The sequence below is a fragment of the Gobio gobio genome (assembly GCF_949357685.1).
Source record: "Gobio gobio genome assembly, chromosome: 5".
Classification (NCBI taxonomy): Eukaryota; Metazoa; Chordata; class Actinopteri; order Cypriniformes; family Gobionidae; genus Gobio; species Gobio gobio.
The window spans coordinates 52,096,812-52,114,237 of record NC_137101.1 but is presented as its reverse complement, the minus strand read 5'-3'; the positions used below and the strand labels follow the sequence as shown (position 1 = coordinate 52,114,237).

Here is a 17,426-nt window from a genome sequence, read left to right as displayed (position 1 = left end):
CTGAATGCAATTCAAGTCGCCCTGGACAAAAGCGTCCGCCAAATGCATAAATGTTAATGTAAATGTCTGTTGAGCACTTGAATGCAATGCCCAATTGAAGGAGTTAACATAACACAAAACACGCAATCAGTTTGAATGGTTCAGAGCTTGTTCACTGGTTTAATCTGCCCTCTAGTGCATACGTTTGACCAACGAAGAGTGGAACATGCAATAGATTCATGATTCGGTGTAGTCAGGTTGACCACAGCAGTTTCCACTGGTGTAGGAGTTTATCTGAACTGAAGCATTTGACAGTTTCATGCATTTATAAAGGGAGTGCACTCTGCTCACTGTATTCATAAAAGATTTGAATAATTGTGTTCCTGTGCTGCGATTTAGATGCTGTACGATGCAATCTTTGTGTAAACGGGTCGGATTGAGTATGGAATTAAATTAGTGCTGCTATCGAATATCCAGTCACACCTTGTTTTGTATGCAAACCTTACCCGACATATGGTGCTGAGAGTACAAGCGAGATACACATTTGTTTTATTCATAATTGTAGCCATGGCGTCCTAGCACGGAAGGACCGAGTGAGACGTAACACTAAATTCTAAGTTTCTAAAAATAGAAAGAGGTATCCAGATATCTGTAGCTGAATAAAACACGAATATAGACAAATTAACTGAAGTAAAGCAAAGACAAAAGCACACAATTACTATATATATGACGTGTTTGTTTTTATTAACTAATTTATTAATATGTAGCGCATATTATAATGCAATAAGCAAAGCACCTTTATATGAACACAGAAAGCTACAGTTCTTCTTCATAGGGAAGGAGCCATGTCGAATCACAAAAGGAAGCCATTCCAACACTGGGCGCCCCGTATGTTTGAGCAAAATATGTACTCTGCTGGATGACAGGCCAAAACACTTCTAAGCTTGAACATTTCCATATGGGTTGTGGCTGAACCATCTGGATGAGAAATTAACATAAATACTGTGACTTTAGATGTGAGTCTACATGGAAAAGTAAGTAATAAGAAGTACATCATAAAAAATTATATTGCTTTAATTTTTTTTAACTCTTAATGTGAACTGTATTATTAACTTACCGTTGTGTTATTAAATATATTTCATCAATACATTGAAAATCAGAATTTTGTCATTATTTTTATTAATATATTTTATGAACATAAATGTTTGCACTTCTGTGGTTTTAGACTCAGGCCTGGTTGAGCAGGACTTTTATTTTGGTCTTGGTGTGTGACGTCATAAGGCTGCGCCGAGCTCGTGCATCTGTTGTGATTCAGCTGAGGAAAGGTTTGTGTTTTAAGTGTTTAAAGTGTTTAAAGCAACGCAGAATGAATGATGTATTATTAACTGTTACACTGCATTGCTTTATCTAACATGTATCAGCTAGTGATGGGCAGACCGAGGCTTTGTGAACCACTGAAGCAGTTGAAGCAAATGTGCCATATTGTTTCGAAGCTTCGAATCAATCTGACACCCGTCTCTACGGCGCCATCTAGTGGTCATTTCCATGTGTTGATCTGAAATACCTTGACAATGATCCATGTAAAAAAAATTGTTTTTAACATCTGTCTGACAACTACATGATCTTGGTTTTGTAACCTGTAGCCTCGTCATTGTAAAGAACTATATATATTTTGTTTGTTATACAAAATTAACATTAATAAAATAAATAAAGCCACAATGTGTCACATTTGTCACAAAACATTTTTATTCAAAAATATGAATTGCTCTGCTGTTGAAGGACTCAGCCGACTTCTTTTTTTACATATAATTTCTCCAGCCTTTGAAAAAATCCTCTCACAAGGGACACTTGTTGCTGGCATGCACAAATATTTTTGGATGATGTAAATACATGGATGATGTATTGTTGCAGAAGGCTAGCTGCCTATCACAATACACACATCTCACTTTATTTGGTGCTTCCAAATGGAAATGCTCCCACACCACAGATGTACGGCATCTCTTGCGTGCAGCCTCCATTTTTATATATTCTATTAATATATCTATATATCACCTATGAATCTATATCTATATAATTCTATATATCTAACTTATGCTGTGCTATCTATCTGTCACTATCTAACTTAGCCTATATGAATGTGTCACTATATCTATACTATATGTCACTGTCTATACCTATCAGTCAATATATCTAATTTAAATCTAGCCTAAATATAACTAACCAAAGCGCACTATAAATCTCACTGCTATCACAAAATCACTGCTATCACAAAATCACTCTCCTCTCACAAAAACCCACGAGGTGAAGATGGATTTACTTCACTTTTAAACTGTGGTGAATTAGGTTTATACAGATGTGTGACTGTGTGGTTTGTTCCCGCCCCCTTTAATCAACGCAGTTTCGACAGGCGCCACCTGATGAAACACTTTGAACCTTCATTTAGCCATAGTCACGTGACATGGGTGTTTCGAATCACAGTTCGGAGCAGTGTTTCGAAACATCTGCGCTTCGGGATCTCGGCAAAGCCCCGAAACGTCTGTTTCACGTTTGCCATCCCTAGTATCAGCGCTGTGTGAGTAAAGTAACAGAATAAACTCATGAGTAGCAGAAGGAGCGGCTCTTATGAAAGATCATCTCAGGTACAGTTCAGTTTGTCTGCAGACTCCAAAACTTGTTATTGGATGTGTTAATATAAAGATATGAAGTGTAATAACGCTTACATCAGAAATAGCATTACTCGAGATATCAGTTGTTGCCCAAAAGCAGTTTTAAAATGAAAACAATATTTCTCTTTACTTTCAATTGAGAAAGTTGGTCAGTAAGTAATGTTTTTACTGCCAAATACTGTAAAGGAGATTAATGTTAAAATACTGCACAGGTATTATCCATGTAATGAGTTTCTTAACCAGTTTAAAGAAGACTTCTCTCCACAATGTTATTTTAGTAAAATCGAATCTGAAACTCTCATACATTTATTTTGTAATTGTAAATATTCAGAAGACTTCTGGAAGCAGATATCTGTGGTGGTTTTTTGAAATATTTGACTAAATAATTAAAATAGGAGAGTCTATGAGCCTCCTCATGGACTGTAATACTGGATCTGATATAATTGATGACATTAATGTTAATTATTCTTCTTGGGAAGTTTCATATTCATAAAGATAAAGTAATGTCTATCACTCCTGCATTACATTTTTTTATATCTTTTTATTACTTAAAATATTTTATGACTCATTGAACTCAATTTCTAGAAATAAGAAGTGTATTAAAACATCTCTCATATTGAAAAAAGTAATTAGCAAAATGTAATGTTTAAGATCTGTTGTGAGTATTCCCCAACGTCTGTTTGTTTTTTGTTTGATGTGAAATGGCATTGTATGTTTTGTTGGAAAATTGAATTAAAAAAAATAATAATTATGAGAGAACTGAAGCTTTCGACTTTCCGAGTCAATTGAACCGATTGATTCACAACAAATGATTCAGAGACCCCAGTGAGTCAATGTATAGAAAAGTAATGTAGGAACTATACATGTAGAAAATTTTACTTCCGCATCTAAAAACGCCAAATCCGGAAGTGACATAACGGGAGGGAGTGCGGTGAGGAAAACAATGGATCGCAATCACAGTTCAAACGCTGAGGAAATTATAAATGTTTATTAATACTCATATGGCAGACCACAGCCATACAATAATTACACACAATTAGGGACAGGCCAGGATTAGACAGAGCAACGATTAGAGGAGACACATTGTGTGAGGAGAACCAGTGGAGAACGGCAGGTGTCGGAGAGAGAACAGTGTTAGCTTATAGATATATATACTGTATATACGCTAGCTAATGATATGAACACTGTGCTCAGATCACAACACTGTACTGATTATTATCATGTCTCAGGCAATAGCAAAGCTGGGAACGTCCTAGAATTATCGAAACCGATAATGCCATTTTCGGCGGCCGAAATTTCGGTGCACCCCTACCTTTTATATATCAAAAGCTCAAGGGAAAGTTGATTTCTCAATTCATGACCCCTTTAAAGTGCTAGAGAGGACTCGTGCTCTGCTTGAACTGAGGCGCTACTGCGATCTGTCACGTCACATGTAGGAGCGACAAAGCGGCATTTATTCTTTGAATTTCGTAATAAAATGGACAGAATTGGAAAGATAATGATGATGGTTCTTTTTAGAAGTAACAAAGCAATTTATGCGATTACTGGATGAGAGGCGCTACAGATCATGTTTAGTGTAGGGAAAAACCACAGACCTGCAACCCTGGCTTGAGCTACGGGTGATTCATAGGGTCAAATAGAGACGCTTTTATGTTGCTATTTTTAACTGCCTGCATTATTGTTGCGTTATCTTGCCCTAAATTCAACATGAGGCATTTTCTTCACACACAGTATGATTTGCAGTCGGACACGTTTGTTCCGCATCCTTTTGATTGACAGGACACCATCGGCCCTGATCATAACAATCAGCAGATGGACAATAGTGAAAATATTCCGCTACCAATCATTAGCCGATACATCGGTAGTTGAGTTGAATAATAATATGAATTCTGTAATTTTGAAAAAAACGATCCCTCTGACTGACTCCATTACTAGTGCGATGAACTACTGAAATGATTTAGTGTGGATTTATTTTTCTTTGTTAATTATTCTCCTCTCCAACAGGACAAACACATAGAAAAACTCCTGCTGAAGCGACTGAGATCCACATGACACACTGTTATAAAGATGGCGTTTATTAAAGAGGAGAGTGAAGACCTGAAGATTGAAAATGTATTCAGTTTGAAACATGATGAAACTGAGGAACAAACAGAGAAAGAGGAGAGTGAAGAACTGAAGATTGAGGAAACATTGAGAGTGAAACATGAAGAAACTGAGGAACAAACAGAGAAAGAGGAGACTGAAGAACTGAAGATTGAGGAAACATTGAGAGTGAAACATGAAGAAACTGAGGAACAAACAGAGAAAGAGGAGACTGAAGAACTGAAGATTGAGGAAACATTGAGAGTGAAACATGAAGAAACTGAGGAACAAACAGGTTGGTTTCATTCTCAAAGCTGAACTCAGTCATTTGATCTTTATTCAAATCTCCAGCTCTACAGAAATGAAGGATATTTTTTGAAGAATTTCAATAATATTTTCCCTTTAATATTTTACTAAAAATCCCCTAATTACTGAGGTGACCAGATTTCTGAAATGGAAACCGGGGACATTTCCTATTTGAGTGGTCAAAATCTCATTTGTCATTATCTTTTAATTAAAAAGCAGGGACAATATATTTTTGAATGTTTGTTGTTGTTGTATTATATATTATATTATTATTATTATTATTATTAACATTAATAATTATTATGATTTAGTTTGATGTTTGATGATTTTTGGTCTGGATTTAATACAATTCAACGCAACCGCAAAAAAATAAACAATGAAAACAACTAATAGAAGCCTAACCATTGTAAATAACAAGCAGTTCAAAACAATATTATAACACGACTAAACAAAAATTACAAAAATAAAACAACATAAATATAAAAAAAAACAATTTAACAAATATTTTAACATTTTATAATTGTATTTAATATTTTAATTTTCACAAGTTTATACTATATAAATTACTTTTTTTTACTTCAAATGTTTTGTTACGTTTGTGCTTGAAAATAACTCCTACTGTCCTTCATTGGGCTAATTAAGGCTCATTTTAAGCAGAAAATATGTGTATTCTGCACATGTTTTTGTTGCAAGTGTAATTGTTTGGGTTTTTTATAGTTCAGATGTGTGGTGATCACTACGTTGTGACTGCGGAACCTTTGGGGACAAAACAGCACCTGTTGAGGCTCTGTTATAAAGCAGATACAAACAGTATTACTGTAATTTAACATGAACAGTTAGTATGTTACTACCTTGAAAGCGATAACAATGTTTCTTTTGATATTTGATGATAATGACGCTCTGCTCTCTGTTACGTTCTTCATGAAATAGCGGCGCGTCCAAGTAGAGTCAGCGTAGCTCACAGCGCCATCTGCTGGAGATATAATCACTACACGATTGCTCCTATAACCAGCAGCTGCTCATGTTGGTTGGGTGTTTTTTTTTGCAATATATCTACGGGTTGTTTTGAACGAGCTGTAAAACGGGGACATTTCCGGGGACAGCTCCAGTCAGGGACAGAACACCAAAAATCAGGATTTCCCTGGAAAACAGGGATGTATAGTCACCATACTAAATACTTAGTAAATATACTAAATATTTACCTCTAAAATAAATTATGCACCATTTATCATCTGCAACATCAAGGTGTAAGCACTAGATGGCTGTATAGCCTTAAATATAAATAGTTGCTGCGGAGTGAGAACACAAGATAAAGTTCATTACTTGTATTGGGTTTCTCCTTTTGATATATTTGTAACCAGTCCTATTGACCCGCTTCGAGCGAGATTAGAACCGGAGTATCCGGTGTGGGAGGCGGGCACTCACAAGGACACTAAAGACTAGCCGCTAGCACACCTCTTGAGGCAAGGGGGAGTGAGTTTTACACACACAGCTCTTACTGGCCTACATCTGTTACATATATAGATCAGTGGCGAGCGGTTTTAACCCGGGTATGCTGAGTGACGTGTTGTGTCAAAAATGCACCTGTATGTTTGATGAGTTTGAAATAAGCGTGTTCGCCATCGCTCTAGTCAGTGTGTTAGCTGATCAGTTGCTTAATCTCACAGCTAAAAGTGTTCTAATATATTTGTCCATTTTTTGAAAGTGGCCTACATTTACCTGTTGATTCCTTCACAAGCACCTGTAAAAGCTGTTGAGTTGTTTGAGTTGAGTCTGGCATGACGTGCAGAAGAGCCGTTTGCAAAATATGCTGTATTTTTGTTATTCTGCTAAGTGGCACTAATGTCACATAAACTAAATGCTTCACCTTCAAACGGTACAGCACATCGGCTGAGGACACACATCTAAATGAGAAACACCATGACAGGTGTCAATTTAAATGTGTCTCAGAAGTGTCTAAAATATATAGTGTGTGTGTGTGTATATATTTATATTTATATATATATATATATATATATATATAATTTTTTTTTTTTTTTTTTTTCATTCAAAATAAAATGCTATGAAAATAGTTTCAGTTCAGACTTTTTTTACTGGATTCAGTCTATTTAGTTTTGTATCAAACACAATGTGATTGAGATCTGAATCAGAAAGAGCTTTATTGCCAAGTGTGCTTGCACATACAAGGAATTTGTCTTGGTGCTGAAGCTTCCAGTGCACATATACAATACAAACATAACAAGAAGAACATAGTAATACAAATTCTAAGAATAAAAATATGAAAATAGTATAAAAAAATATTAGGTCACAGTTACGTTTAGTCAGAATAGACATTTACAGATTATGAACATATGTACAGTATTTGAGTATTACAGTATTTGCTGTATCTGGCAGTAACAGCAAATATTTCCTCTTGGGCGAGCGATTCGCTCACAGCTTACCCTGCTCATTAAATCCCTCATATACCAGCGAACCAATGAGAACGCAGGACAGTGATGACGATACATAACAACAGAGCGTTGAAACCAAAGCTGCTGTGGGTCCGCATACCCAGAACTGCAGATTTGAAGAAAATTGCCATGTTTGGCAAATAAATAAATGACAGTTACATGTGTATTACTAACATTTATAATGTGAGCTTTATGGTACACCTCAAACAAGGGAATTTATAGTAATGTACTTTTATATAGTAATTTGCAGCTTATATATATTAGGGATGTACCGACACCATTTTTTTAAGGACAGAGTATGAGTACAGATTTTTTTTCTGGTGCTTGGCGATGCAGATACTTATACATTATACTTTTCTTTTTTTGTGATGCAGTTTTCAAGCACAACACAGTGAGACTAATGAATGTAGGACAGCTTCTTTATTGTTAGGGTTAGGGTTTCTATTGCACACGTAAATAACACTCTGTGCCTCTCTGTGCAATCTGGTTGCTGCCGTTTTCAGCGTTTATAAGTTAACGGTCTCTCATTGACATAATCATCCATTAGCTGTTCTGAGTGTTTTTTCTCCTCTAAGTAATGTTATACTCTCTGCCCCTCGGTTTTCACTGGTTACCCGGCAGTCTGAAGCAGAGGTGGAAAGAGTAACAAAATATTCTACTCAAGTAAAAGTACTATTACTTCAATGAAATTTTACTTAAGTAGAAGTAAAAGTACTTGTCTAAAAATGTACTCAAGTAAAAGTAAAAAGTAGCTCATTTAAAATGTACTCAGAGTAAAGAGTTATTTTTTTAACAGCGGGGTGGGGAATCTCCTGTGTAGGGTTGTGGTTGAATGAGATTTTCACAATATGAAAACATCAGTTTCACAGCATCATATTATTCAATTATGGTTATTATTATCACCAGTTAAAATGGCATTAAATTAATGAAAACTTTTTTTTTTTTTTTTGGTTGAACAAATATATTATTAGGCCTATAACAAACTTGAAACCATTTTTTGTATTTTTTATTAAAATTTCAATAAAACATGTCTAATGAACTAAATAAATTATTATGAATTAGATTAACAAATTTAAGAATAACAGAGTCCTAAGAAATTTTTCTTTTTATGATTTAATACAAATACATTACCAAAACGGTGGTAATCAAATACTTATCCTTTCATTTTTTGGGCAAAGCGCTGCTGTTTTACTAAATTAAACCATGGATTTAAAAATATATTCTTAAATAATGTTTAAATTATGTAATATTATTATTGTTGTTAGTTATTATTATTATTTTGACAAGTATTCTATAGGCCTACAATAGTAATATATTTCTGTCACAATTTCATCTAGTTAAACTATTTCAGGGAAGATCTGTTTCAGATTGTATTTGATAATGGCTTTTAATCAAATAAAATGATGAAAATGTTCATTAGGGGGTCTCAGATCAGCTCTGGAAATGTTCATACTGTATGTTAATGCCCAAATATGTTTTTTGAGACGTTAAACACCACGAGCATCGCGTAGGCTACTTAAGTGTAGGCTAGTAGACGAAAAGGCGCTGCTCATTCACAGAGACAGAACAAGCAGATCATATTCATATAGCAGTGTTTTGAGCTTTAATATTCACAGACCATGTCGCTATTTGATTTATTGTACAGCTCTACTGTCGATGTATTCATTCATCCATCACTTTGCGTGTTTTACGTGACATCTGCGTTATACTGTAATTCCGGGATTCCCTCTGCATCACAGAAAACATTCGGCCTTAAGTTATAAACGTACCTTTATCCGCACAGAGGGATGGTGTTCCTGAACATGTTCTATGTGTTTCCTCCTGTGCATCAACATTTTTTTTGCTAATTTGATATCCTCCAGGACAGGCCCGTCGCAAGGGGGGTGCGAGGCCCTGTGCGAACGTGATGTGCGAGGCCCGGGGGTATAGCCTATTGTTGGGGTAACAGCTTAGGACCCAGGACCAGTAGTGAAAAATGAAGACCAGGAGTCAGATTAATTAAAGAAAATTTTACTGAAGAATAGTTTGCAGTTTCATCAGCAGAAGCCAGCTCAAGAGGAGTTCGTAGGCCGCGCTCCCTCTAACAGTCTCCCCGCCTCCGTCTAACGTACATACAATTTTCTGAACAGTTATACTGTTTTCAAGGTCTAGACACGTCATTACTGCCATGTGGAATGATTCTGATTGGTTCTAACAACATGCAACGTAAGCAACTTTCCACACGTAGACAGATAGGAGCATATATCTCTAAAAATGCGTAGACTTGATGTCGCCCAGGCCCAGATTAGTCTCCAGTGACCTCGGAGGTCACAGAAAAGCGTCTAAAGGTCTGGCATGGAAGGCCCATATCCAATACTGAATCTGCACAAATCATACAACGCACACACACAATACTCCAGAGAATACCAGTTTTCATCAAGGTCGGGACATCTTAACTAACTATCAACAAAGCCCTTCTCCAAAACATGCTGATACTACATTTAGTACAGAAGTGACTTTATTCTATAAAGAAAGAAACGTATCAGAGAGGTACATTTCTCCCCAAAAGAGTCACATAGCTGTTACATGGATGACCCCAGGGGTCACCTCAGTAAGACATATAGTTAACACATGCTGATCTCGTTTTACTCCCTGGAGTGTATTACAACACCAAGGAAAGTTGCCTGTCAGCACGTCTTGACACAGACATCAGAGCAGCTCCTGAATAATCTGGATTCAAAAGCACAGAGCAACTAAAACACTACAATATCCAAAATCACTCCTTGAATATAGAGAACTGATTTATCAAATGTAGGAAATGGTTATAACTTGATTATCATTCATTCTTATTTTAATATTGAACATAAAATCATTCTTGAAGGATATGTGTCTGATGAAGAGACAAGTGATGTTTGGCTTGACCCTTCACTATTAACTGGGGCTCTGTTGCTATAGTGACGAACAATTTGTTGTTTATGTGGATATTTAAGAAAAAAAATCGTATATTCAGTTTAACAGCAGGTTCAAGAAGTTAAACGGTGTAACTGAACTGGGCAGTGCACTGCGCACATTTTTACGCTAAAAATATGTTCTAAATTATGAATGGGTCAAATGCTTTTGCAAAACGCCCTGAATGCACTTGAATTAGTTTGGACTGCTCTCTCACTGAATCATCAGAAGCCATTTCTCAGTCGGTAAAATTATAAACAGACAGTATTGAGAGGACCAGCGCTGTTTTTCAGTATTTCCTCTGTGAAAACGAACAAAATGGATGTCTGACAATTTCGTAGCTTTTTGCAGTTTTCAGATTTAAAAAACGTTTAAAACGTCTCGAGATAGAGGCTTTACTCATTCTGCGGTGCCATTGCTCTCACTGATGCTCCGACAGGCTAGTAATAGTTAGGTTATGCTTATTTAACTTTAATAGTGTTAAATAAAAAAACCTTTTGTGCATACCGTCAGATGAAATGCAAGCGTCCATATAATGCACATGCTTGAATAAGCGCACATTTCTAGCGTATTTACTTGAACTTCGTAGGTAATATCTATGGTTTGACCCATGTCAGAGGCGGCCAAAAATCTGAAATTTGAATGGACTGGGAATAAATCTCTATGAACTTGACGTGCGATGCCCGCTGACTGACATGTATGCGCATAAATCACCGTCACACGCACAGAGAAATGGGCTATTGCAAGTTACTGCATAATACATTTTTAACAATCAGAATAATAAAGCATCACCATACACACTTTTAGCTATGTTTTTTTAAAACTATTATAGTATTTTGAAGGACAAAAACATGAACTTTAACTATTGGCTTTACATCATCAAGTCAGCTGTCGTCTTTACTTTTGCGCGAGGCCCTGTGCGGTCGCACGCTTGGCACAGCCCTTGCGACAGTTCTGCTCCAGGACAACACCCGGCAATTTTTTGTCTATATCCAAAGCTTTTCCATACTATCCAGGGGTTCACGATGGCGTTTCGCTTTCAGCTGGGTCTGACGTCTGTCTTGTCCGTCCGTCTCCATCTTTTTGTGATTTTTGCGTTTGTTCTCCCGCCCTTCAATTCAATGCAGTCGTTTCCGGATCGCGTTTCCCCCCCTTTGTATTATTTATTTTTACTCAGTAACGGATGTGGTTTAAAATGTAGCGAAGTACAATACTTCAAACAAAACATACTTAAGTAAAAGTAAAATTACAGATTTTTAAAACTACTTAAAAAAGTAGAAGTACGCAGAAAAACTACTCAATTACAGTAACGCGAGTAAATGTAATTCGTTACTTTCCACCTCTGGCCTGAAGCCACTCGTCAACTGACGCAGGTGGAGCGAAACCCTACCTTTTAGGATGTCTAGTTCAGGCACGGCATCACTATGCCACATCGGAGCAACGTTTCCGTGGCATGTTACACCTCAGTCACAGCCCCCTCAAAGACCTCATGTTACTGCTACAGTTTTCCGGCCACCTCATCGACAGTTGCCAGGAGGACCCCATCAGCGTCCTAGCGCAACCACTAAAAAGCGCACACATAAAGCCTGAGATACTCAGGCCGGTGGGCGATCGTTTTACTATAGAACTATAGAGCTGGAGTACTGGAGGACCAACACATCAGACCCCTGGGCTTTGACGACTCTGAGCAGGGGATATACTCTACAGTTTCAATGCCGGCCTCCCAGGTTTTCAAGAATTGTTCCTACGGTTGTCAGTTCACGCAATGGTTCTCTGTCAGGAAATGTGTTCACTGTTACAGAAGGGAACCATAGACAGAGTTCATACCTTCATTCAGGGAGACTGGTTCTATTCAATGTATCTTCTTGCTCCCAGGAAGGATGGTGGTTTCCGACCTGTCGACCTGAAAGATGCATACTTTCACGTCACGATTGTTGTTCATCACAGAAAGCTTCTGTTTCAATTTCCTGAATCAATCCTACCAGTTCAAAGTGCTACCAACTGGCTTCCTTGTGCCCCCACGAGACTGCTTTTGAGACGTGCAGAAGTTGTGCTTTTCCATGAACATGAAAAAGAGCTGTCTGATTCCAACACAGACCACTACGTTCATAGGAATGACCCTGAATTCCCACCTAATGTCTGCCTCCCTGTCTAAGGAATGTGACAAACATTTTGCAACTATTGACTCGCTTTCACCCGGGTGTGTCTTTGCCGTATGAGGTGGTCCTACAACTAATAGGAATGCTAATGGCAGCTACAGTCGTGATTCCCCTGGGTTTACTCCACCTCAGACCACTCCAGTGATTCCCCTGGGTTTACTCCACCTCAGACCACTCCAGTTATGGAACAACGGTTTGTGGCTAGATCCCACCAGACATTGGCATCGACTGATTGTAGTTTCTCACCATTGCATATGCTTTGAGGCGGTGGAGACAGGTAGTTTCTGAAGGGAGGTGTGCCCTGCTGTTCCCTCTTGTCGGGAGTTGGTCACGACAGACGCTTCCCACAGGATGGGGGGCAACATTGAGTCTGAGGGGTATTTGGACACTGACCCAGGCCACAGAACATATCAACCGGCTGGAACTGCGTGCAGTGTTCTCTCTGAAGTATTTTATGCTGGTCCTGACAGGCCTCCATGTTCTCCATGTGGATATTTTTGCTTCAGAGATGAACACTCACTGTAGCTTATGGTTTGCAAAGAAGGAAGTGTCCAGTCCCTTGGGCCAGGATCTTACGAATGGCCGAAATGCCTATATATGCGTTTCCACCTATCCCTCTGTTATGGGAGACATTACACATGATTTCTGCAACGTGACAATCTGAGCATCTTCAGCTTTTTTCAACGTATACTGGACGAGCGTACATTTCTGCATATAATGTTCCAGTTGGTGGATCTCCTCTTGTATCTCGCAGTCTTGTCTGCAGTTTTCTGAAGGGTGCACGCTGTCTGAACCTTGCTCAGAATCCTCACTTTCCTGCGAACTGTGCTTGCGTTGGTTGCTGGATGTCTTGAAGTGTTATGTGAACTCTACTGCTAAATTTAGACCGTATACTGCTCAATTTAACATCAGGTGGGTGGCATTCCTCATGACTATGTTAGTATGTGTCATGCAGTAGTGATTACACTGCCACTGGTGGTCAGTAGGAATGAAAACAAATGTTAGTTACGCATGTAACTGTGGTTCTGTGAATTCTGGATGACCGCCTTAATCACTCGGAATGCGCCAGAAAGGTGTTTTTCGAGGCAGATTGTTGAGCTACTGTGGCTTATAACCCCCCAGGGCTCAGCAAACGTATCCACGTGTCTTGTCTATATTTTCTCGACCTAGCTGGCTGGCCCTGCGATAATTCAATAGTGTTTACACTGTGGTTCTTTGAGTTCTAGGTGAATGCCAGAGGCAGTTACATGCGTAACTAGCATTCGTCTGGAAGCGGACCGAGACCCATCTTGTTTGGTGCGTACCAAGGTTCGGATGGCAGCGTTCACAAATGTTTCACACATCTTTGAAATCTTTGATCCAATATGCCACAGCAGAATTTATATTCACATTGTACAGATGTGATAGAAGCAAGTGAACCTGCATTCTATTAAAAGCTGAGGTGAAATCAATAAAAAGTTCCCTTACGTAAGAGTCCTGAACATGCTTTATAATAAAATCAATTAAAGTAATTGTGGCATACTCTGTCCCCCTGTATGGTCTATATATAAACTGCAATGCATTTAAAATAATACTCACTGAAGAAAGAACATGATTACTTACAATTCTTCACATACATTTTGCCAGGATAGAAGTCAGTGCAACTGGTCTAAAATTGTCAGGTAGTGTTTCCCTGATGTTTTAGGCATAGGTATTATCGTAGATATTTTCCACATACTGTGTGCTTATTAAGTAATCTCTGACTTTTTTGAATGCAACCAGGAATCCCTCCAAGAACTGAGTTTGGCACCCCTGGCGTATATGATCCAGTATACATGTTATTAGTTTTAGTGTTTTGTGTGTCTAAATGTCTGTTGCTTTGTGGCACTAAACTGGGATTAACTTTTATGTTTTTTTGCTTTAGACCTGATGGCGTTGAGAGAGAGTCAAGATCTGAATAAAATGGAAGAGAAAGATCAGGACAGGAAACATAATTTTATAATTGATGAAAAATATTTTAGTTCCTCACAGACTAAAAAAACAACCTCACGTAAAAGGGCTCAAAAGACTATCGGTAATTTCACCTGCCATCTGTGTGGACTAAGTTTCAAAGAGCATGGAAACCTTGAAGTCCATATGAGAGTTCACACTAGAAGGAAGCTTTACCCCTGCCAACAGTGTGGAGTAACTTTCAATCAACAAGGAGCCCTTAAAATCCACATGAGAATTCACACTGGAGAGAAGCCTTACAACTGCCAACAGTGTGGAAAGAGTTTCAGGCAAAAGGGAAACCTTAAAAGGCACATGAGAATTCACTTAGGAAAAAGCCCTTTCACCTGCCAACAGTGTAGAATGAGTTTCACTCAGAAAGGAACCTTTAAAGTCCACATGAACATTCATCATAGAAATGATCCTTACACCTGCCCTCACTGTGGAGACGGTTTCAGTCAAGATAGAAAACTTAAAGTTCATATGAAAATTCACACTGGAGAGAAGCCATACACCTGCCAACAGTGTGGAAAGACTTTCAGGCAAAAGGGAAACCTTAAAAGGCACATGAGAATTCACTTTGGAGAGAGCCCTTTCTCAAGCCAACAGTGTGGAACAAGTTTCACTCAGAAAGGAACCCTTAAAGTCCACATGAACATTCATAATAGAAATGACCCTTACACCTGCCCTCACTGTGGAGACAGTTTCAGTCAAGATGGAAACCTTAAAGTCCACATGAGAATTCATTCTGGGGAGAAGTAGAATAAAGGAAACATTTGTACTTTCCAAAAGTATTTATATGTCAAACTGATTTAGAAGCTGTATATACGCCCATTAGTGTTTATGCAAACACAAGTGTGTCAGACTGACTTTGCGTACTAAGCTCATGAGATCATGTTAGATGCATAACTTGTAACAGGAAGATCTTTAAGTGATATGAAACATGTTTATGTGTGATAGTTTAGACTTTAGAATAGGGGATGCAGAAAGCATTGTATAATGATTTATTCATGTGTTACACATCATGTATAACAGGTGTTGAACACTTTAGTTTGTGCTGCAATGTAAGTGCTGACTGGTAAAAACTGTTCACATTATCACTAGATCCCACACTGAACCCAAGTCTGTGCTGATGAGTGAAATGATTTACATTAAAGGTCTCATAGAATGCATTGATACAATATTTTAAATTGTTTTCTGATATCTACATAGAAGGGATGTGACTTTGATAAGGGCAAATACTCCAGATACAGTTTTACATGTCCATTTACAACACTAGAAATTGTCCCTAGAATGAAATGAGGTGTTATTGCCTTATTTGGAAGGGTCATGAATAATAATGTTGAGCTCTGCTCTGATTGGCTCATTTCAGTAGCTCACACGAGCAGTTATTCAGCAAACACAATCGCAAACAGCACAAGATTAGGATATGCAGAAAGCATTGTATAATGATTTATTCATGTGTTACACATCATGTATAACAGGTTTTGAACATTTTAGTTTGTGCTGCAATGTAAGTGCTGACTGGTAAAAACTGTTCACATTATCACTAGAGCCCACACTGAACCCAAGTCTGTGCTGATGAGTGAAATGATTTACATTAAAGGTCTCATAGAATGCATTGATACAATATTTTAAATTGTTTTCTGATGTCTACATAGAAGGGATGTGACTTTGGTAAGGGCAAATACTCCAGATACAGTTTTACATGTCCATTTACAACCCTAGAAATTGTCCCTAGAATGAAATGAGGTGTTATTGCCTTATTTGGAAGGGAATAATAATTCATGAATAATAATGTTGAGCTCTGCTCTGATTGGCTCATTTCAGTAGCTCACACAAGTGCAGTTATTCAGCAAACTCAACCACAAACAGCACAAGCGACTTGTGACTCGTGACAGAACACAGACCAGCTTACATGGTTGTCAGATGCACATGTTTAAGTAAAACACAGGATCGAATACGTGTTCTTTTAACAGAAAAGTTCTGATTGGGGGATTAAAAATGACTGAAATATGGCAATCGCAAGCATGAATGCTCAAACGCTCCTCTTTTTTTCCCCTGACAAAACCTAAGAGTGCTTTTTGTTCTCGTCTTTTTTCGTCAATGATATTGCATGTTTATATAGTCACAGTTATCGTTTAAGGACGTTTGTGTCATCTCGTCTTGTCTTAGTCATGGAAAAAAAGGTTGTCAATGAAAGTTTTTCGTCATATTTACGTTTACGAAATTGACACTAGTCAGAGCAAATGAACAACTTTGAATAAAATTTGTGCTGTATCCTGTTATAGATAAACATCAGCCATGCCTGTTGACAGTTCTGTTCTGTTCTGTGGGAAGGGTATGAAAAGTGCTCACATCCCCTGCACAGCCTGGAACATAACATTTATATCCATGATCTGCCATTTTCACTATATTGTCCTCATCTTCACAATACCTGCAGAACTTCTGTTGATTCGGTGCAGGTCCGTGTTAAAACTGCCTGGCCTTGAACAAGGGCTGGTCATATGCAAATTTGAGGAGGCGTAGATATTAATGATCCCGACTGTTACGTCACAGTCTGTGTTATGTTGGGATTCGTTTTTCAGTGGTCTTTTTCAAGCACACGATTTACAAATGAAGGAGGAAACAATGGTTTGTGAGGCTCATGGTATGTTAGTTCCATGTACAGAGCTCTTATAATTCAACTATGCCAAGATAAATACAGTTTTCCATTCTAGGGCACCTTTAACCAACTGTAATCCCCTGACTACAAGTCATTTGTAAATGTTTATCGACTTGAAAACAAATTACTCTTCTTTAAAACACTTGCATGCAGTTGTGTAATTTAGTGAAGTAATAATACTTTGTTATGACTATTTTTGGGGAGAATCTGTACTTGTGTTTTT

The 17,426-nt window shown here is 37.9% G+C and overlaps 1 protein-coding gene across 1 annotated transcript; it reads left to right on the top strand.

Moving 5' to 3' along the window:
- Nucleotides 1-1,236: 1,236 nt before the first annotated feature.
- Nucleotides 1,237-15,367, top strand: LOC307126565 (uncharacterized protein). The gene is made up of 3 exons (XM_079817163.1): nucleotides 1,237-1,304; nucleotides 4,650-5,022; nucleotides 14,474-15,367. The coding sequence occupies exons 2-3, from the start codon at nucleotides 4,713-4,715 to the stop codon at nucleotides 15,298-15,300; spliced, it is 1,137 nt and encodes a 378-aa protein (XP_079673289.1). The 5' UTR covers nucleotides 1,237-1,304; nucleotides 4,650-4,712; the 3' UTR covers nucleotides 15,301-15,367.
- The last annotated feature ends 2,059 nt before the right edge of the window (nucleotides 15,368-17,426 follow it).